Genomic DNA, 22,045 nt, shown 5'->3' with positions numbered 1-22,045 from the left:
GAGGACAGAATAAAAGATAATTTAGTTGTGAATATTACAACCCGAAGCTATTATAAAATGAAATGTAGTTATATTTTTATACCTTCCTCATTGCTTAACAACCTACTGCCCTTAAATATTCATGTCTTCAAACGGTATTTTAGATATTACTTGAGTGGTCGCAAAAGGTCTGTTGTGGTAACGTATAGCATTAAGGGCTAACATAGAAACTGCCTATTCTTTCTGTCTATATTATAGAAAAGTTATAGCAACTGAAAAATTGAAGTGTACCGGTAATAAGATTGACGTATTCATTACGATACTAAATTTAACACAAATTGATTTTTTACTGCCAGCATTTTATGTTTTCACTCACATTGAAGGAAATGCAGAAGGTTGATAGACACAATGACGTAGCATTTGTTTGTGCTTTGCTGCTCAGGCCATCAAGTACCACAAGCAAGAGTTAACCATTTCCAAAGAAGTGAATGACCGCAGCTCAGAAGCTTCAACCCATGGCAACTTAGCTGTCGCATATCAGGCCCTTGGCGCCCATGAGATGGCCCTCCTGCACTACCGTGCGCACCTGAACACAGCGCGCGAGCTGAAAGACACTGCAGGAGAGGCGTGTGCTCTCCTGAACCTGGGGAACTGCTTGTCTTCGCGTGGGGAGTTTGGCCAGGCTGTACCATTCTACGAGAATTACCTCATGTTGTCACAGGTACAAAACGAGGACTTGCATAGTTAACCATATTTTAATAGGCAAATTGCACGTGAATGGGTTATTTATGAAGGGGCCTAAGTCGCTAATTTTGTGAAAACGAGTTTGTAATGTAATACTGCTCTTTGGGTGTAGATACATCGATTTAGATATGAAGAGGACTAAGTTTAACACTCTAATTATTAGTAGAATTTATGATACAATTTTTATTTCAGCCTTAATTTCAAAATTTCGGCCTGTAAATAGTTTTTCTTAAATTGCTAACAATTTATTATTCAAGACTTAGGCCCTTTCATAAATAAGCCATTCACATAATATGGTTTTCTTGTTTTTAATTAATACAAATACCGGTATGTTATTTTACAAAAAGACATTGTTATAGAACACAAGGACACTATTATACAAGAACTTAAACATACATAAATTAGTAGAACTTAATAATAAAAACAAAAAGGACAAAGTAATAGCACAGTCTAGTATATACAGTCACGAAGCTAGAGTTGTTGAGGTTGCTAGGAACAATAGACTGTGCTGGTACTATTTCGCATTGTCTGTGATAAGCCGATCCTAGTGGTTAGCAACTATCTATGGATGCATATTCCCTACGTATTGAGCTTCGTGATTGTATATACTAGACGGTGGTAAGAGTGCTTTTCGAATGAGCTGAGCTTCTGCTCGGAGATAAGAGTGGAAAGATAAGAGAAAAAAAAATCTTAGAACTGACTATAGTGTCAGAAAAGAGAAAAAGAAATAAAATTGTTGTGCTCTACTATTTAAGACTTAAAAAGGCGTTAGAAACAAATTACTCTTGGATTGGTTCCAAAGATGAATTTTATTTTTCTCTAAAAATAATTAATATTAGGATTACCAAGATAAAGGCATTTTTGTATGATTTTGTTGTAATGCTTTGGGCCTAAATTTGCACTATGTTTTATTCCTCTAATAGTTTTACATTTTGATTATTTTAACGTTATTGTCTCATTCCGTCTAGTGCAATAATAGTGAGAACATATTATTACAATCAATCTTCAATCTTCGTAGTGTATCCACCTATTTGCTGACAACACATGTTCCACTATGTTTCACTATGAATTTCCTCTTCTTACAAATGATGGGTAAAAAGCATGATGCTGGTTGTATATTTCAGCATCCACGTTCCAAAGATGAGGTACTGGAGAGAATTGTCCAAGGTTACAGGGATTGCAGATTTTAGATTAGTTCTATGGATGTTTGTGACAGGGCAGTTTAAGAGGATATGTTCCAAATCATCTTTGTTATTGTTGCACCAGCAACAACTACTAGATTCAACAAGATTAAAGCAGTGAAGATACTTCTGAGTAATAATATGGCCTGTCCTGGCTCTTGCCAAGAAAGTTTGTATGTGTCTGGGAATGTTGTGGAACATTTGTAAATCATTAGGTTTCTTTTGAATGTTTTGAAGTACTTGGCCTTTATCAGAAGAAAGCCGTAATTCGACCCGTAAATTTGTTAAACGAGAATTAACTGCAGAATATGCGTTGGTTAAAGAAGTTATTTGCATAGGTTTGGGCCCCCAAAGATGTGAGAAAGAGAACATATTACAAGAAGTTCCCCATTTTTATGAAAATAAATCAATAACATTGAATTATATAATTGGTTTATTTCTAAAACTTCAAAGTCTGTGAAGATCAAATTGGTTGGATAAGGTAAAGATTTATTTAAACAAATTATTATTATTATTATTATTATTATTATTATTATTATTATTATTATTATTATTATGTTAATAGTAATAATGATAGTAAATAATAATAATAATGATGATAATAATAATAATAATAATAATAATAATAATAATAATAAAAACTACTTAATTATGCAGACACAACTTCTGTAATGTGGGGCAGATACGACATTTAAAACACATGAATGTATTGATCAGGAGCTGCACGACATAGAGGGCGAATCCAAAGCGTGCCACTTCCTGGGATATGCACATTACTGCCTGGGAAACTTCAGGGAAGCAGTTCGGTACTACGACCAGGACCTAGCTCTCGCCAAGGACCTACAGGACAAGATGAACATGGGACGTGCCTACTGCAACCTCGGCCTGGCACATCTCGCGCTTGGGAACCTCGAGACAGCCCTAGAGTGCCAGAAGTACTTTCTTGGTGAGTGTCATGTTGTACTGTTCTGGGTTAAATTGGAGGAACATGTGTATGAAGCATTTTACTGTAGTGATGAGCGAGTCCATCATTGTAAGTGTTATTTTCAGTGAACAGTTTAATGTTGCAGTAAGTAATTCCTAAGCTTGAGCTTGAAAAATATGTAGATAGGACTTGTGCTTACCAGTGGCGTAGCGTCAGTGTAAGCTAAAAAGCTAAGCTTCCCCAGTTAATAATAATTTTATAATAAACCTGCAGTTTATGGACAAAATTATTTATTAATTTTAATACAATTTATATTTATGCATTAAATATTGTGATGCGGATGATTTGTGATGCAGCAGTAAACAAGAAGCCTGCACACACCAGCTTCCAAGCAGACTGGTTTCTTCTGTGCAACCCACCCCGCAGATTTTCCATCCCTTTCTAACTAAACAACCCTGATCGCAAGGCTCGCAAGAAGCTAGCTTTTACATTGAAAATAATTTAGTTTCCGAGTTATCCCTTTCGTGAGTTGTGTTCAGTTGAAGTGTTAGTGTGCATTGTGGCTGATATAATAAATAATGAGTGAAATAACAGTTCCTGACACCAATTTACTTGAATTTTTAGGACAATTCTATTATCAAGACTGACTTACGAACAAAAGTTCGATTTAAAAAACAAATAACCATGTCTATTTGTTAGAGATATGTGTAAACCATGAAATCATATTTTACTACGTACCATTTGAGGTCATGCCTTATTGGTGTTACTTACGAGGTTCCAACCAACCTTCGGACTGCTGATTTGACATTGACTACTATTTATTTTAAGACTATATTTTTGTAATACATTTTCTCATATGTACATGAAAAACAACATGAGTTAGCTTCCCCTGCTCAAAATTTCATGCTGTGCCACTGGTGCTTACCAAAATAAATGCTGTAGTGCCATTGTTTTCCGGCAACGACAACTACTCTGCCTGCCATAACTGTCAGTAGAAAAGTAGGCAAGGTATTCACCTATTTCTTAGCAGCTATTGAAAATGTTATATGTTATATGCATTTAAGCATAACTGGCATTTTTTTTGAAGTTCGAATTTAATTGAAGTCTTTATGAGTAGTTTATAAGAGAAATATCTTTTCTAATCTTGTATTTAACTTCTTCCGAAGTACATAGGTACAGATCACACAGCATGAGTTCGAGAGAGGGATTCCAATTTCATTTAACATCTTCTCTGAACAGGTATACAATCGAATTTCTGAATATGGATGTTGATGGTTTCATCTTTGCAGCAATTGCGCACATGATGAAGCATCTGCCAGGCAAATTCCGGGCTCTTGGCAACATTGGAGATGTCCTCATCAAGATGGGTGATGTCGAGGAAGCTGTGAAGATGTACCAGCGTCAACTCTCTTTTGCACGTCAGGGACGGGATCGTTCTCTTGAAGCAGCAGCATATGGGGCCCTGGGTCTTGGTCACAGACTTCTGCGATGTTACGACAAAGCCCTTGGCTACCACACACAGGCATGTATTGCGTTCTGTAGACAGTCTATGTGAAAGGATGTTTCATCTTTATTATTAATAACCTTGCATATCCAGTATAATTGGATAGAACAAAATTGAAAAATCAGCATACAGACATACACCTATTACAGGGGTACAAAATGTGACATTATTTAAAATTAATAATAATTGTAGTCAAAAGAGCATTGTGTACAACAGAGGTCTGCATCGGACGTTTTCGCTCGAGCGCCAAGTAGTTCATAGCATAATCCGATAGGTAGCGCACATGCATGATGGGTAAAATTGTCACGAGCGATAAATCCTCGAACGGTATAAGCCGAGCGTTAGACATTCGTTCTTGTTACAGTGATGAACTGTGTAGTAACATCATAGATGTTTATCATTTCAAAACTTTGCAGTGTTTAACTAACCTCTCCATAGTACTACTACAAAACTTGCTTTAAAATGTAGTATAAATGTTGTAGGTAAATGTTTTTTTTTTTTTTTCCACACAGGAGTGATTTTGTTTTTGCCACATCTGATAGATGTTATTGGACGTAAATGTAATTATTATAAACGGAGAACACAATCACGATAATGCAAGAACTGTATCAAGTTTTCTAGGAATAATAATAATAATAATAATAATAATAATAATAATAATAATAATAATAATAGTAGTAATAATAATAATAATAATAATCTCTAATAATTAGTGTATCAATCTTTGTGTCTGTAACAGTTGTGCAGCATGATTATCCGTTTTATTATATTTTCTGTGACGTTATCTCTGTACTAATATTGTTATTAATCTACTGCTATATCAATAATATTTTGTAAAACGTTTCTACATTATCGCAGTATATAGGCGGAACACTATGTATGGACCTATCATATTATATATGTGGTAAATCAAATACTGAATAATTATTAATTAGCAATAATAACTGTATATCGAAGTTTTTCATGCTATTTTATTTATAACTTCATGCTCCTGTTGTGGTCCTTTCCATTGACTGTTCCATTAAACGTTTGTCATAAACGCAGAAAATAAAGCCTTATTTTTACCGTGTGAGCAAAACATATGTGTATCCTATCTGTCGCCTTCCATACAAGATAAGACATGTCGGTGAGATGACCTTGTACTATGCTTCTATTTATTACGAGTGTATCACGACCGATCTTATCTCACTCGAGGGTGCGACACTCGACCGAGTTCAAGCGAGCGATTTAACTCCAATACAGCACTCTGGTGTACAATGTGAACAAATTTGTTGGGTATGTTCGAGACAAATATATTTATGTATAGACACGTACACATCTGTTTAGGGTGTTAGTTAAGAAAAGTTATAAGACTAACAGAATATAATAACTACAGAATAATTAATTAAATTACTACAAAAAGTGTAAAACGTAGTTAAGATGAGAAAGTTTGCCATCTCATCTTTATAACTCTTTTTCTATATATTTTATGCCTGGCACAATTCTTTAGTCGTCTTTAAGAGAAGTTAGTAATGATTAATTAGTAAATAAATAGTTAAATAAAAATGAAATTCAGGGCTTTATATTTTCTCTGACTAATCATCCCCCATGAACCCACAACACGCAAGTTTATGAAACTCTTTGTTGGTTGCAGGAGCTGACCCTGAGGCAGGAGATGAGTGACCTGAAAGGAGAGTGTCGAGCACACGGACACCTGGGCGCGGTGCACATGTCCCTGGGGAACTACACCAACGCCATGAAGTGCTACCAGGAGCAGCTGGAGCGAGCCAAGGAGCTCAAGGACAGTGCTGTTGAGGCGCAGGCTTTCGGCAACCTAGGTATAGCACGTCTTAACATGGGCCACTACGAGGATGCGATTGGCTACTTGGAGCAGCAGTTGGCAACATTGGAGCAGCTTTCCACATCCACAGCGATGCTTGACAAGGTCTGTTTTTTGTATATATCAGGAATGTAGCTTGGTTCCAGTAATTCTCTGTGATTTAATAGTAGTTGTAAGTGCTGCTGGCACTAGTCCCTTTACATGCCATCTGCAGGCAGTCAGAGCTGGAAACTTTCCTGCGTTGTGTGACTATGATATGTGGTTAACATCACTTCCCAGCAAGAGGATTTTTTATATTTGCCTCGTAGGAGACTGAGTAAACCTTTGGGAATGTCTTCTCTTCCTTGTTCTTCTTCTTCTTCTTTCTCTAAGGCGGCCAAAATTACCTCAGTACTCAGACCTATTTTACTTATTTGTTGAACCTTCAAAATTTACAAATAACCCTATTGCACCTAAGATACTAGGGCTATTCATAAAGTAGCTTCCGTTTATTTTTTACAAACCTGTGAATGATGCTACAGAATTGGATTACAATACTTTTGAAAGTATATACTCTAGTTTATTTTTCCACATAGTTTCCAGTCACATTGAGACACTTGTCGTAGTGTTTACCGAGCTTTAAAAATTCTGCAATCGTAGAATTCAGCCGCCTACGACGCTGGTTTTCAACTCTTCGTCATCGTCAAAGCGCTTCGAGCCGAGCCACATCTTCATGTGCATGAAGAGATGGTAATCGCTAGGCGCCAAATCTGGGCTATAGGGAGGGTGATCCAATACTTCCCAGTTGAACTCTTGCAGTTTGGTCGCAGTACGACGTGCTGTTTGCAGCCAGGCGTTGTCATGCTGGAAAATCACCCTAGAGCTCAACATTCCACGACGTTTGTTTCGAATGGCACTTTTCAAGTTTGTTAATGTGTTACAGTAACGCTCAGCATTAATTGTGGCATTCCTCTCCAAGAACTCCACTAGCAAAATTCCTTTTCTGCCATGAGTTTCCTCGTGGAAAGTGTTTGACAAAACTTTGTGAGTTTTTTCGGGGAGTGAGTATATCCCACTGCATTGATTGAAGCTTTGACTCATCTCCTGTCGCAATCTGATCGAGAATAGCATCACCTTCTCTTTCGTAACACTCAAGAAAGGACAGTGCTGCTACCATTCACTGAGCCGTTTGTTTCTCAGAAAGGAGTTTAGGCACCCATCTGGCAGAAAGTTTCTGGTAGCCCAAATCTTCGGTAATCATTTTGTACAGAAGAGTACGACTAATCTGTGGAAAATCCTCACTAACCTCCGACATGGTGAACCTGCGGTTTGCTCTAACCCTTTCGTCAACCAAACGAATCAGATCTGCATTCACGATACTTGGTCAACCACTTCTCTCTTCATCATGGACATTGGTTCGCCCATTTTTGAACATACGGCACCATTGTCTTACACCACCTTCACTCATTACGTCTGACCCATAAACTTCACAAAGTTGGGATGGATTTCACTAGCTTTACAGTTTTTGGCCACAAGAAATCTTATTACAGAACGTACCTCACACCTGGCGGGACTTGCTATTGCAGCACACATTTTGACAGCACGTGGCTCAGAGAGGAACAAAGATACGACCTTGACTCTACCGCTGCTCGACGCGTACTATTTCAAGGTACACTTCACCGTAAGAGCGGCGCCACTGTCTCTGTTGTTACGCACGCTATATGAAAACGGAAGTTACTTTATGAATAGCCCTCGTATGTTATGGTCTCACTTGTAAAAAATTACAAAAATTGAACATAATATATAACAATGCATATATATTTACAATCTTTAAAAACATGAAAAGTAAAACTGATAAAATATATAGAATCCATGTTATTACTAATGCTGAATTAATACTAATAACACTCTTGCTCTCCAATATGCACATTACAGGGAAGAGCATTTGGCAACCTCGGGGACTGCTATGACGCACTGGGCGACTTCGACGAGGCCGTGAAATGCCACGAGCAGCACCTCGCTATTGGACTGAAGCTGAAGAGTGCGCGGGATCAGGAGCGAGCGTATAGAGGCCTGGGACATTCCCACCAATGCCTGGGCAACTTGCAGCAGGCCCTTGTCTGCTTCGAGAAGAGACTTGTCGTGGCCCACGAGCTGAACAACCCTGAGGCAAAGGCGTCCGCGTATGGAGAGCTGGGGCACATCCACAGCACATTGGGCAACTTTGAGCAGGCCATATCCTGCCTTGAACACCAGCTGGCTATTGCAAGGTACTGTACCGTAATGTATATCATCGTCACTGCTGCTATATTATCATTGTTATCGCCGGTATCATAATTATCATCACTATCATTGCCCTCTCCCTTCTCTTTATTATTATTATTATTATTATTATTATTATTATTATTATTATTATTATTATTATTGCTATTATTATTGTCATTATTATTGTTATTATTATTGTTATTATTGTTATTATTATTGTTATTATTGTTATTACTATTATTATTGTTGTTATTGTTGTTATTATTGTTATTATTGTTGTTGTTATTATTGTTGTTATTATTATTGTCATTATTGTTGTTATTATTATTATTGTTATTATTATTATTATTATTGTTATTATTATTGTTGTTATTATTATTATTGCTGTTATTATTATTATTATTGTTATTACTATTATTATTGTTGTTATTGTTGTTATTATTGTTATTATTGTTGTTATTATTATTATTGCTATTATTATTGTCATTATTGTTGTTGTTATTATTATTATTGTTATTATTATTATTATTATTGTTATTATTATTGTTGTTATTATTATTATTGTTGTTATTATTATTATTATTATTATTATTGTTATTACTATTATTATTGTTATTATTGTTGTTATTATTGTTATTGTTATTGTTATTATTATTGTTATCCTTCTTATTGTTATTATTATTATTGTTATTGTTATTATTATTATTATAATTGTTATTATTATTATTGTTATCAATATTATTGTTATTATTATTATTGTTATTATTATTATTATTGTTGTTATTATTGTTATTATTGTTATTATTATTATTATTATTATTATTATTATTATTATTATTGTTGTTGTTATTATTAGTATTGTTGTTATTATTATTGTTATTATTGTTATTATTATTGTTGTTATTATTATTATTATTGTTGTTGTTGTTATTGTTTTTTATGTACTCCACTATATACATGTCCTATATCAATTGAAGGGTTCAGAGCCATAGTGGGCCAAGCGCCATTTATTAAAAACGGAGAAAGCAAGGGTTAAAGTTAAGTGAATACCATAGTTTAATGAAGATTGGCATATCATTTAGTTTTAATGTGTATACTTTATATTACTTGCTATATATTTCCATTGAATTATGGTAATAACTTCATTTTAACCCTTGTTTTCTACGGTTTTAGCTCGGCCCACTATGGTTCTGAACACTTCATTATTATACTTAATACATAGGACGAAATTCATAATAATAATACTTACTTACTTACTGGCTTTTAAGGAACCCAGAGATTCATTGCTGCCCTCACATAAGCCCGCCATCAGTCCCTATCCTGAGCAAGATTAATAATAATAATAATAATAATAATAATAATAATAATAATAATAATAATAATAATAATAAAATAATAATAATAATAATAATAATAATAATAATAATAAAATGGGATGTTCACCATTAAAATGGGACACACTCACGGACAGGAGAACGCGAATTCGATTATGCACACTGTTCAAAACATACAAAGGTAAGCCTGCCTGGAGAGAAATAAAAAATAGGTTGCAGCCGCCAAATTACTCTTCAAGGAACGACCACTCATATAAATTGAGGGAAAGAAGGCAGAGGACGAACACTGGAAAGTTTTCTTTTCTCAATCGTACTATCAGGGACTGGAATGCTTTACCTGCAGACTTACTAAAGGCTTTACCAACAACCAAAAATGTATTTAAAAATAGGCTTAAGGACCTTACTAATAGACGGTAATTATACACAGTATGTAAAGGGTGTAAATGATATGTTGTTATTGAAGTGTTGTATCAGTGAAGAATTATGTTGTGTCAGTGAAGTGTCTTGTATCAGTGAAGAAGTATGTCGTGTCAGTGAAGTGTGCTGTGTCAGTGAAACGTGTTCCTGTCAGTGAAGCTTTATAGTTTATAGTGGCAGTGCATAGTATTTGAACAGTGAAATGTTTTTGAAGTGTTAGTGAAATCAGGATAGAATCAGTGAAATGTGTAATAGTTCCATTGCAGTGAGTGAGTTGACAGCGAAATGAGTGTAATTTGAAAGGTACTTGTGCAGATATGAACATATCATACTCGTGGGTTTTAGTTCGATCTTAGTTTTAAGATACAAATTAGATTTATTTCAAATGTTATTTTAAGTGATCGTTTCATTTAATTTAGTATATTCCCTGTTGTTGTTGTTGTTGTTGCTGCTGCTGCTGCTGCTACTGCTGCTGTTGTTGCTGTTGTTTATTATTATTAGTATTAATTATTAGTATTAGTATAAATTGTATTTTTAATTAATAAGTTTATTATTGTCATTATTGAGTGTAATTAGTTACCACTGCCACCGGGTATATACCCACTGCAGTGTGAATAAATACATACATACATAATAACACTTACCTTTAAGAAGTGGGAAGAGACTAACTGTAGTAATTTTCGAGGAATATCACTTTCATTGACGTCGTACAAAATTTTGTCCAATATTCTTTTGAGATGATTAACCCCATATGTAGATGAAATTATTGGGGATCATCAATGTGGTTTTAGGCGTAATAGATCGATCAAATTTTTTGTATTTAACAGATATTGGCGAAAAAATGGGAGTGTAAGGGCACAGTACATCAGTTATTCATAGATTTCAAAAAGGCATAAGACTCGGTTAAGAGAGAAGTTTTATATAATATTTTTATTGAGTTTGGTATTCTTAAGAAACTAGTTGGATTAATTAAAATGTGTCCAGTTTCTGTCAGATGCTTTTTCAATTCACTGCAGGCTAAAGCAAGGAGATGCACTATCACCTTTACTTTTTAACTTCACTCTAAAATATGTCATTAGGAAAGTGCAGGATAACAGACAGGGTTTGGAATTGAACAGGTTACATCAGCTGCTTGTCTATGCGGATGACGTGAATATGTTAGGAGAAAATCCACAAACGATTAGGGAAAATACGGGAATTTTGCTTGAAGCAAGTAAAGAGATAGGTTTGGAAGCAAATCCCGAAAAGACAAAGTATATGATTATGTCTCTTAACCAGAACATAGTACGAAATGGAAATATGAGACAAATGCTGTAAAACGAAACAAATGCACATAGTACATTCTTAATTAACTGCATGAAATAAATACCGGTAGCTTTCAAAACACTCCATAAGTATTTTGCTAATAAATAGGTCTTAACTGGTTTGCATATTGTACTTTTGGTCTTCTTTCTTAAATTATTTCATATGAATTATCATTACTAACTCACTCCTAATTCTCTTAACATTGCTGACTTAACGTAGGTCTAGTCCCTCATCAGTTATTGTATTATTGTTACTAATCTGTGACTAGTTATTTGCATTTCATCACTGGCTCTATTACTTTAATATAATCTAAGTTTTCTTCATACTGTAAATACTTTTGTTTTTGTTTACTGAGATTTACATGTAATATTTGCTTGATATCTTTTGTTGAGTAATATTGGATTGTAACTGTTTAAATTTAAGTTTAAATTACCATTATTATATGTATTACTACCATTATTTTCACTTTTCTCTACTCTGTAATTACATTGTTGAGTGGATTAAATAAATAAATAAATAAATAAATAAATACATAAATACATAAATACATAAATAAATAAATACATAAATAAATAAATACATAAATAAATAAATAAATAAATGGATGGATGTATGGATAAATAAATAAATACATAAATAAATAAATAGATGGATGGATGGATGGATGGATGTATGGATAAATAAATAAATAAATAAATTAATAAATAAATAAATTAATTAATTAATAAATACTGTAAAGGCATTAACACTGTCACATGTATGGAAATGAATGATTAATATTTGCAGGGAGCTGAAGGACAAAGTGGCGGAGGCTGATGCGGCATGTGGCTTGGGAGCAGTGTACCAGCAGATGGGGGAATACTCGACCGCCCTGCGATACCACCAGGCTGACCTGGACACGGCCGAGGAGCTGGGTCTAGCCGCGTTGCAGGGCCGTGCATGTGGGAACCTGGGCACAGTGCATGAGAGTCTTGGGAACTTCGAGGAAGCTGTGCGCTACCAAGAACAGCACCTGTCTGTTGCTGCGCAGACCAACGACAAGCTGGCAAAGACAATGGCCTACAGCAGTTTAGGTTAGTTAGAAATCTCACAACTGCCAGCAGATCATCATATCATCATTATTTCCGGCACTATAGCCCATTGAGAGCCAGGGCTTTATCGACTACTTGTTTCCGCCATTTGTCTCTCAGTTGTTGCCAACTGCCTCCCATTTCGAATCCCCAAACTGTGCAAGTTATCTTCTACATCAGGCCTGCACAAACAGCGCTCAACGAGTGCGCGCACTCCTTCAGAGCAGGAGAGCTGTGTTTACCGCTCGCCGAAACAGAGAGGAAGATACGTCAGAATGACATACTGTAGACTTGCTATAGGTAGAGAAGAGGGAAACGACCACTCAGTTATCTAGGCCTATTCTCAGTAACTGTTTCAAGTTGCTTACCTACTGCTACAGTACAGTATGGAGGAATCTAAAAGACGGAACATAACATTTAACATTTAACGATTTACAGCTCGAACTTATTGATCTTCAGTGTGACCTAAGAGCTAAAGATCGTCTGAATAATACTACTAGCCTGGTTGAGTTTTACAAGACTAAACATTAGCAATAATATACACGACTACACAGGCTGGCTGTGAAAATGATTGCTATGTTTGGCTCAACATTTATATTTGTGAGCAATTGTTCTCCATAGTCAACTTTAATAAAGGCAGACATCGAACATCTGTAACTGATGTTTCATTACGATCAGTAGGCTATTGTTCCTTTCAGCTGCCAACAGCATAAAACCCTGTTTTGATGTACTGATAAATAAAAATATAACAAAATGATATTGTATATTTAAGTAGCTATAGAATTTCTATTATTTCTGTAAAATAAATATTTCTTTATTAATTAATAATAGTCCAAGATAGTTTTGCAAACACTGAACGGGAATTCATTTCATGAACCTCGTAATAATACTTCCTTTTGTGTATATTTTGTACGAGATCACCCCTTCTTCCAGTCCACCCTTATACAGAGCGCAGCTAATATCTGCATTCCACTCATGAGCTGTGAGTCGGCTCGGAGAGCGCAAACCTTGTGCAGGCCTGATCTACATAGCACTTGGCTATGGTTGCAGGCCGCATCCACCACGCCCTGGGGAACACCAGTCAAGCTGTGGCATACCTGCAGCAGGGCCTGCAGATTGCAGAGCATCTGGGCCGCAGGGAGGAGGAGGCCCGCATCAGACATCGCCTAGGACTTGCCTTGTGGGGCCACGGTGACTTAGATGGCTCACAGGTGCAGCTGGAGCGAGCTGCCAATCTGCTTGAGTCAATACGCAGGGAGGCACGAGGCTCTAGCGACTACAAGATGTCTCTGTTTGACCTGCAGACTGCGTCCTACCAGGCACTGCAGGTATTAACTCCTCGCTAGTGTTAACATTTAGTATTCACAAATTGCATATTATATCAAATCGTCACTGTGTCTCCAAAATATGCCATGTGCATTTAAACAGATTTTGCAGGAGAAAGAAAAGGCATTATATTGTTGTTTTTTAATGCCAGGCATTTGACAATAAAGTCATTTGACCTCTTGCACTCCAATATTTTTCAAAGATATTGTCATGGTTAGCCACTGACGCACAGATTTTGAGGTGAATCCATTTCTTGGTTTGAGTTGCACAATGGACAGTAAGGACACTGATATATTCCAATTCTATGCAGGTGCTCGGCCAAACAGTCATGGCCTATTGCCAACCTAAATCCAGCTACAGACGATTTGCGTGGTAAATCGGGAATCAACTGTGGATTATGATGCAGAGAGTTCCATTTTTTCTCTTGAGATTGTGTTATCAAATTTTGTTTGTTGAAGTCTAAGTATGTAGATTTAATAAATCTAGAGAAAAAACGGTATTTGTCGAATACAGGGGGGAGAGCTATTAATCCTTCCCATTGAAGGCTTTAAGGAACCAACCTGGACAAATACCCAATGTCCCATCCCTACCTTCCCGTGGTGCAGCTGTTAGTAAGCATAATTTTACAAGCTGAAGTAAAGGGAGGGGCTACTCATCAATTAGCACTGGTCAGCTTGATGAGTTAATGACTGAATTTGGTATAATTTTCCTCTATTCAATACCTAATTCCCTCTTTACCCTTTCCTATCCAGTCCTCTGACTGAACTCTTACTTTCTTCGACCCCAATGGCATTAGAGCATTCCAGGCCTAGGGGTTCATTTCACTTTCCTTCCTCCTCTTTCTACTTTTCTGTTCCTAGTGCTGACCTGCTATGGCACTAAAATCGTCCTCCAGTGGCTTAAGGAGGGAAAGCTGGTGATCAACAAGATCTCCCAGCTAGGTCCAATGGACCCGTCGACCAACAGCAGGTGTGGTCCTCCAGACATTCTGGGGGTTGTGTGTGAATGAAGTAGCCACCAAAACGTTAAAATATGGTGTTCACTTAAATTGGCTACAACTTGCCATTTTCACTCCAATATGAAATGAGAAAAGGTATTATGATGACTTCAATTCCCTTGATTTTCGGTATAATTTCATTATTACATGATAAATTATGAAATTATACTGAAAGTAGCTTTGAAAATCAAGGGAATTAAAAGTGATAAATGCTTTTTTTCTTTCTCCTGAAAAATCTGTTTAAATGCACATAGCGGATTTTGGAGGCACAGTGGCGAAATATAGGCAGAACCCCTGAAATTCTGTGTGGCGTATTATTATTATTATTATTATTATTATTATTATTATTATTATATCATCGCCATCATCATAATCATCATTACTACTATCACCATAGCTTCATACAGCGACTACAGTTTTGTTAACTGGGGGAAAGTTATAGTATGGTATCAGTACTAATTAAGAGTCAATGAATTGTAAGTATTATCTGTTTGAATGCTGTGTAAAAACAAATACTTAAGAAGAAAGCATGTAAATAAATAAATAAATTACAGTGAAACCTGTATTGTACGATCATTGATAGTTCCATGCAAAAAGTGGTCTATTGAGAGGGGAGGCGCGTGATAGGGGGAGGCTTTTCTTTTTACACAAATAATGATTAAACGGTATATGAAATAAAAAAACTAGGAATGTATTGTTAATTATAATAGGTTGTGTACAGAACTGTATTACAATTTTATCTTGTAACCTATTACTTCTGCTTCAGATAATCACAAATTGAGCTTTGTGTCACTATTATAATTTTTTTATTTTAACTTTTTTTTTTATATCATTCGTTCTTTAAACTGTCCTTCAACGTTAAGAAGTTCATTTATATGTCCTCCAGTTCCACAGTCATTCTATGGAATTCCACTCGGTTATAATTTTCTTCTCTTAATTTTAAAAATGAATTAATCTGAATTTTACCACATTTTAAATTTTTCCGCTAATTTTCTTTCGGATAAACCACGTTCACTTTTGCAAATCATTTTGACTCGATCCTTCAACAATAATGTACTGGTACTTCACATTTTATTGAAGATGTTTTTACTCATAATAATTTTACACAATGCCAGAAGAAATTAAACTGTTGAACAAGAGAGCTAATAGCATACAGGTAATCTGCCGTCAGTCCTAAATGCCATGTGCAGCGGTCACAACTCTTAACAACGTCTTTCTCGCTAGAAATTCCTATATTCTTTCAAGGATTGAAGGATCAAATATTCAGCATGAATAATTAAGAACGTTGTCAAATTTAATTTTAACTTCGGAATATGTATGATAAGAACTTTCTGTGTTAAATTTTAACATACCTTGTTAACATGTTTCGACCTATTTTGGGTCATCTTCATCTTCTTCTTCTTGAGTTCTGAAGATGACCCAAAATAGGTCGAAACATGTTAAGAAGGTACGTTAAAATTTAACACAGAAAGTTCTTATCATACATATTCCGAAGTGATACAGTGTTAAAAGTTGTGTAATCAAGATGTATTAATTTTAACCTTGGAATACAGAATAAAGTATTCTTTATATCAAGTTCTCACAATTCATTTAATACACTAAACTGCTGCAATGTGAAATTATATTACTATACTTTAATTTTGAAGTCCAGTCTCCTTAAAGGGGTAAAATAAGAAAATGGCTATTCAGTGGAGGATCAGGGAAAGTCCTTAAATGGAGGTGAAAATAAATTTGTTTTATGGGGTTTTTACATCTGTTCTAAGGAAAATAGGCCTCTAAGAGGGATGGTCTCTTAATAGGAGTGGTCTTTCAGAGAGATTTCACTGTAGTAAAATTGGTGTATATTACAATGAAACCTCTCATTCACTGACATCGAAGGGACGTAGCAATCTGTGTGTATCTGGGAGGTGTCCTTTATTGGGAGCAAGGCTCCCCAATCTAACAGTAAATTTATAATATGCATTATGTATCCCTTCACGCTTTAAATGAAATGTATTACTGTAGTTTAATTCTAAATACAATCTACTGTACCGTACTACAGTAAATTATTTGCAACTTTGAACTACAGTAGATAAGAACGAAAAAGGAAAATACAGTACTGTGCCATACAATTTTATTGTAGGTCTACAATTATGCAGTACTGTAATTTACAGTTTTCAACTTAACCTTTACGTTCAGGTGCCATGTCTCTCGAAACAGAACAACTGATTGAAGTGAGAATAATCCTATTAACTCTATCATGTGTCAAATGCAATTCCAAGATCGCGGAAACCTTCGAAAAAATCGAAAAATCGAAGGAGAATTGGGAGGAAAATTTAAAAGGTACGCAAAACGCGTCCTTGCAAGGGGTTGGGGGCTGTACAAAACTAAATATGTGAGCTCCAAGCCTGTTGGCCACTAGTCTCACTCCGGGTTACGCTGCTCCCCTGAAGGAGCTCTAGAAAATTTTGAAGGGGAAGCCGAAATTGGACGTAACCTCTTAGGTACCACATACGCGAGGGGGGCTAAGATTGATCAATTGATCACGGAACAGGGCGAGGAGGATTTGGCTGGGGGTTTCTTCACGCCTCCAGTAGCCGGTGCGCTCTTCCTAGCGGCCTTCGTTGCCAGCTGCTTTCGTGGAGCCTTGCCTCCCGTGGACTTACGCGCAGTTTGCTTCGTACATGCCATCGCTTACTCCTTTGTCCTCGCAACCCAAGTTGACGCAATACAGTCACGGAAACCTTGGACCCATCAGACAGGTTAAATTTTATGACTGTTTATCCACCCGCTTCCAGCTAACAAGGGGTAGCCGGCTGGGATAGTGGTAGCCTACTAGACCCTTATTGTCTTTTTTCATGTTAAGGAATTTCAGTACTAAATTTTCCATTTTTGTAACACATTAGGTCTTCAAATCCAAGTTCTGTCCGCAGTCAGGAGGTAAAGCAAGCTTCAGAAACAGCTGTCCGTGTCCGTGTCTGAGAGTGTCTGTAAACGAGAGTTAAATTTATCATTATTTCTATATTATTTCAATTGGGACATAAAAATCTGTCCGTATATGAGGAGTGTCCGTTTTTTGGGGGTGTCCTTAAGGAGAGGTTTCACTGTATATGTTTTATACAAATGTATCCTTGCAACTGAATACTAGCACATACAGTTAAATCTTATGTACTGTTTCCATTCAGAGAGTGTTGGTCGGGTTGGGAAGGCGTGAGGAAGCGCTGCTGGTGGCTGAGCGAGGACGCACAAGGGCGTTTGTTGACCTGTTGCTGGAACGGCAGGGCTGTGGAGAGTCTGGCTCTGGAGCAGGACAGCGATCAGCCAACAGGGTGGACGATAACACACCCACATCGGTAGATCAGCTGGTGGAGATTGTCAACAGGCAGAAGGCGTCAGTGCTGTACTACAGTCTGGCTGCAGGGTACCTCTACTCGTGGTTCATTGTGCCCACTAAAGGTACGAATAAGCTCTTACGAAAGAATAACTGTTTTTGTGTACGTAAAAATGTGAAATATTTAAAATTTCCTCTTTACATCCGTCATTTTTAATTACCAATCATGACATCTGTTAATAGTTATCTCTTAACATTTTCTCACGGTTTAGATATCTTGAAATAACAAAGGAAATTTTGTGTTGAAATCAGAAATTAAATTGTTGACTATTGCAATTAGTACAATTATTATATTTTCCTGAAGCAACAAATCATAGTAACGAAAGTTTCAAAAGTCTTTGTAGACTGTTAGTGGATAATAATAATAATAATAATAATAATAATAATAATAATAATAATAATAATAATAATAATATCTATTTGTCAGAAACCAGTGTACAAGGCCTGGATATGACATTGTCAGGTTTGATAATATACACACGCACACATACACTCACACATGCACAAAGAAATAAACTTAGCACAAATAAATATAGACAAATAAACAAATAATTATAAGCAAATAAACATACATAGGCAAATAAACAAACACTAGAAATAAACAGAGTGTGATGTATGTTAACACATTTATATAAGGACAAAAGGAATAATTAAAATACAAAGAGACAAATTAAAATATAAAGAAAGGGTTACATTTCTAAAATACAATATTTACATCACACTCCATGAATTCATTCACTGAATAGAAAGGTCTGTTCAGCAACCATCTATGTATGCAGGACTTAAACCTATTTATTGGTATCTTTCTCGCCTCCAATGGTAGCTTATTAATTATATTTATGCCATTAAAAAAGCAGGTATTTGAGCTCACACTCAACCTGCACCTTGTGTAATCTAATTTATCTTTATTTCTAGTGTTGAAGGAATGTATATCTGATCTGGTCTGATAAAGATCTATGTTTGATCTAAGGAAGATTAAGGTTGTGTAAATGAATAGATTGTAAACTGACATTACCTTTAACTCTGGAAATAGTGGTCTACATGATTCCTTGGTATTTTTATTGAATATTACCCTCAATGCTCTTTTTTGTAGTAATAAGATGCTATTGACTCCTGTTACACTTCCCCGTATATGAATTCCATAATTAATGTGGGATTCAAGCAGTGCAAAATATGCCTGTCTGAGAGTTTCTGTTGAAACCAATGGCCTTAACTTCCTAAAAACAAAAATGACCCTTGACAATTTAGTACATATACTTTCTGTGTGTTTGTGCCATCCTAATTTTGGATCCAAATAAAAACCTAACAGTTTAACATAAGATATTTCATTATCTAGTGTGTTAGGGAGGCCTAAGATTAGTTTGATTAGGATAATGATAAGTTAGAACGAAATAGAATACACTTAAAATACAGGATGTATAGAACTTGGTTAGATTAATCCTGTGATTTCAGCCCTAATGAGTTCATTGTGCTTATCTCTCTACATCAAAGAGTAAAGTTGTTGTTGTTGTTGTTGCCTAGTGCCTTGCATCTGGCAATGAAGCCATTAGCAGTCGTGCTTTCCAATACTTTTGAACTGTAGTTTCTTCTGATCTTAATGCTTCACAGGTCTTCATTCATTTCTGCTGGATCGTTACACAGGACACATATGGGTGAAGCTGAGATACCTATTCTGTAGAGATGACTTGCTAGACAGTCATGATTTGTCAATAGTCTGAAGGCTGCAACTGCTGTTTTCCTTGGTCTCTGGGGTATTATATCTGGGTTGGAAAGTAGTGTAATCCATTTTTTGTCTTTAGCATTTGATTCTATTTCTTGTAGGTATGAATGAGAAAATTTTGTAGTGATCAAGCGTTTTATTGAGGAATATGAGAAATTAAATTTAGACTTTTGTTTTATTGTTGTGCCTTTCTTGGCAAGTGTGTCTGCGGTTTCATTCCCCATGACTCCACAGTGTGCTGGAATCCATTGGAGACGGACAATCTTATTAACTTTTTGGAGTTTTGTTAACATTTTGTAGCATTCTCTTATTTTTGTTGACTCCTTTGTAGCATTTGAACATATTCCCTGAATTGCAGCTTTAGAATCTGAAAGAATTACTATCTTGTTATATTTATTTAAGGGAAGATTTAATAATTGTCGGAGAGCAATGTGTATAGCCTCTATTTCACCATCATAATTTGTTGTGTCTCTGCCAACAGAATGATAAAAGAGTAAAGTTAAACTAAACAATCCTGAAATGATAATCAATTTTAGTAGTCTGCTCACAAACTCTTTCATTTTGTATTACCGGTGTCTATTTCTAATTTATCGTACCAAGTAGTTGGTACCAGTACCTTCTCAAGTTTATGAATTTTATTAATAGAGTAATAATAATAATAATAATAATAATAATAATAATAATAATAATAATAATAATAATAATAATAATGGTTTTATTTAACCTGGCAGAGTTTAGGGCATAGGGCTTCTCTCATACTCAGTCAGGAGTAAAACTTAGATACAAGGAACATTACAAATGAGGAATAGATAATGAAATATATGTGTTAGTGCTTAGATAAAGCAATTTGAAGTACATAGCTGACTGGTTTGCTGCCACACAGGCGTGGTGAGGTTCCATGAGGTGGCGGTAAGTGAAGTGGAGGCGGAGCGAGAGCAGGAGAACGGCACCGAGGAGCTGCTGACCACAGCTGGCTCACTGCTGGAGCACTACATCCAGAGTGTCAGGGACAGCCTGGGAGTCGAGCTCCACACAGCCACCATGTCCAGGTAAACACAGTTATTCTCGTAGTCGTGCTGAGTTAGGATCATTTGCCTGCATAGCGTAAGAGTGATTGTATTATCCTATCCGTCACATTCTAACACGTTAAAGTGATTACAAGAATGTTAACATGATTTTACAATGAGTAATTTTAATTTTCACTTGTTATTTAGGGGTAGTTTTACTTCAGAATCTCCATCTACCCTAGGTAATAGTAATAACACAGGATATTACATTGGAAACAGACAAGCATTTATGCCCTTTTCGAGGTTTTAAAACACAATCATGCTTCATACAGTACAAGAGCAGGACCTTAATCTGTGTGTTCCTCGTGGCTTGTAGTCATTTCAGTTGATTTACTACCGATACTTAGCCCTATTCATTTTTAACTTTCTGGGTTAGGCTGCAATTGCCTTCTGGAAGATAAATTTATGAATTCCACTTTCAAGAAAATTGCCTCTGATATTTCAGAACTGTTTCACTAGCTATAGTCAGTTTGGTTATTTCTTTCTTCACCCTTTACTGCACGTGTTTGAAGAATAACTATACTTTTGTTTGGGAACTAAGCATTTCAATTTCACACCTACAAAATCTGAAAATGTGTAAAGGAAAAATAAACATTTTATTAGCTAGAAAATACTTAAAACAGAATACTATGTAAAATACCGATATTAAAATATTTAATGAAAACTATAGCTAAGCATCGTCTCCATCACCAATATCATAATCTTTTTCTAGTGATGTGATAAATTACGAAATCCATCATTGCAACTCATTGTTAATTACCAGTATGTACTTACTGCCATTAAGTAGGTACACAGAAAAGATTTCATTGATTAAAGTCTCATTAACACTTTGTTAAAAACATAAAATTTACTAGTCATACGTTAAAAGTGTTAAAATTGTTAAAAAAAGGTATATACCTTCGACAGATGGCCCGTTTCGATGCTATGTGTCGTCGTCCTCAGTGTCTCTTGAAGCACTGGTGATCTTGACTCTGCGATGTGCAGTTGTCGATGGTAGGGGTGGGGGTGTGTTGTTCCTATGGTGGGGGCTAGCTGTTTGTATG

General features: G+C 35.8%; 1 protein-coding gene across 3 annotated transcripts in view; it reads left to right on the top strand.

The window, feature by feature from the left end:
• The window catches only part of LOC138713097 (tetratricopeptide repeat protein 28), a 212,104-nt gene that overhangs the window by 149,097 nt on the left and 40,962 nt on the right, over positions 1–22,045 (top strand). For all 3 annotated transcript variants that reach the window (XM_069844862.1, XM_069844863.1, XM_069844864.1), the window contains exons 9-17: positions 422–700; positions 2,622–2,850; positions 4,119–4,351; positions 5,967–6,257; positions 8,067–8,401; positions 12,239–12,525; positions 13,573–13,850; positions 18,010–18,280; positions 20,819–20,984. In XM_069844862.1, coding sequence (XP_069700963.1) covers positions 422–700; positions 2,622–2,850; positions 4,119–4,351; positions 5,967–6,257; positions 8,067–8,401; positions 12,239–12,525; positions 13,573–13,850; positions 18,010–18,280; positions 20,819–20,984 — 2,369 coding nt within the window. The remainder of the gene's footprint in view (positions 1–421; positions 701–2,621; positions 2,851–4,118; positions 4,352–5,966; positions 6,258–8,066; positions 8,402–12,238; positions 12,526–13,572; positions 13,851–18,009; positions 18,281–20,818; positions 20,985–22,045) is intronic.

This window comes from Periplaneta americana, chromosome 14, assembly GCF_040183065.1.
Source record: "Periplaneta americana isolate PAMFEO1 chromosome 14, P.americana_PAMFEO1_priV1, whole genome shotgun sequence".
In the NCBI taxonomy this organism is placed as follows: Eukaryota; Metazoa; Arthropoda; class Insecta; order Blattodea; family Blattidae; genus Periplaneta; species Periplaneta americana.
Note: the sequence above shows the minus strand (reverse complement) of the source record. Positions and strands in the feature narration are given on the sequence as shown.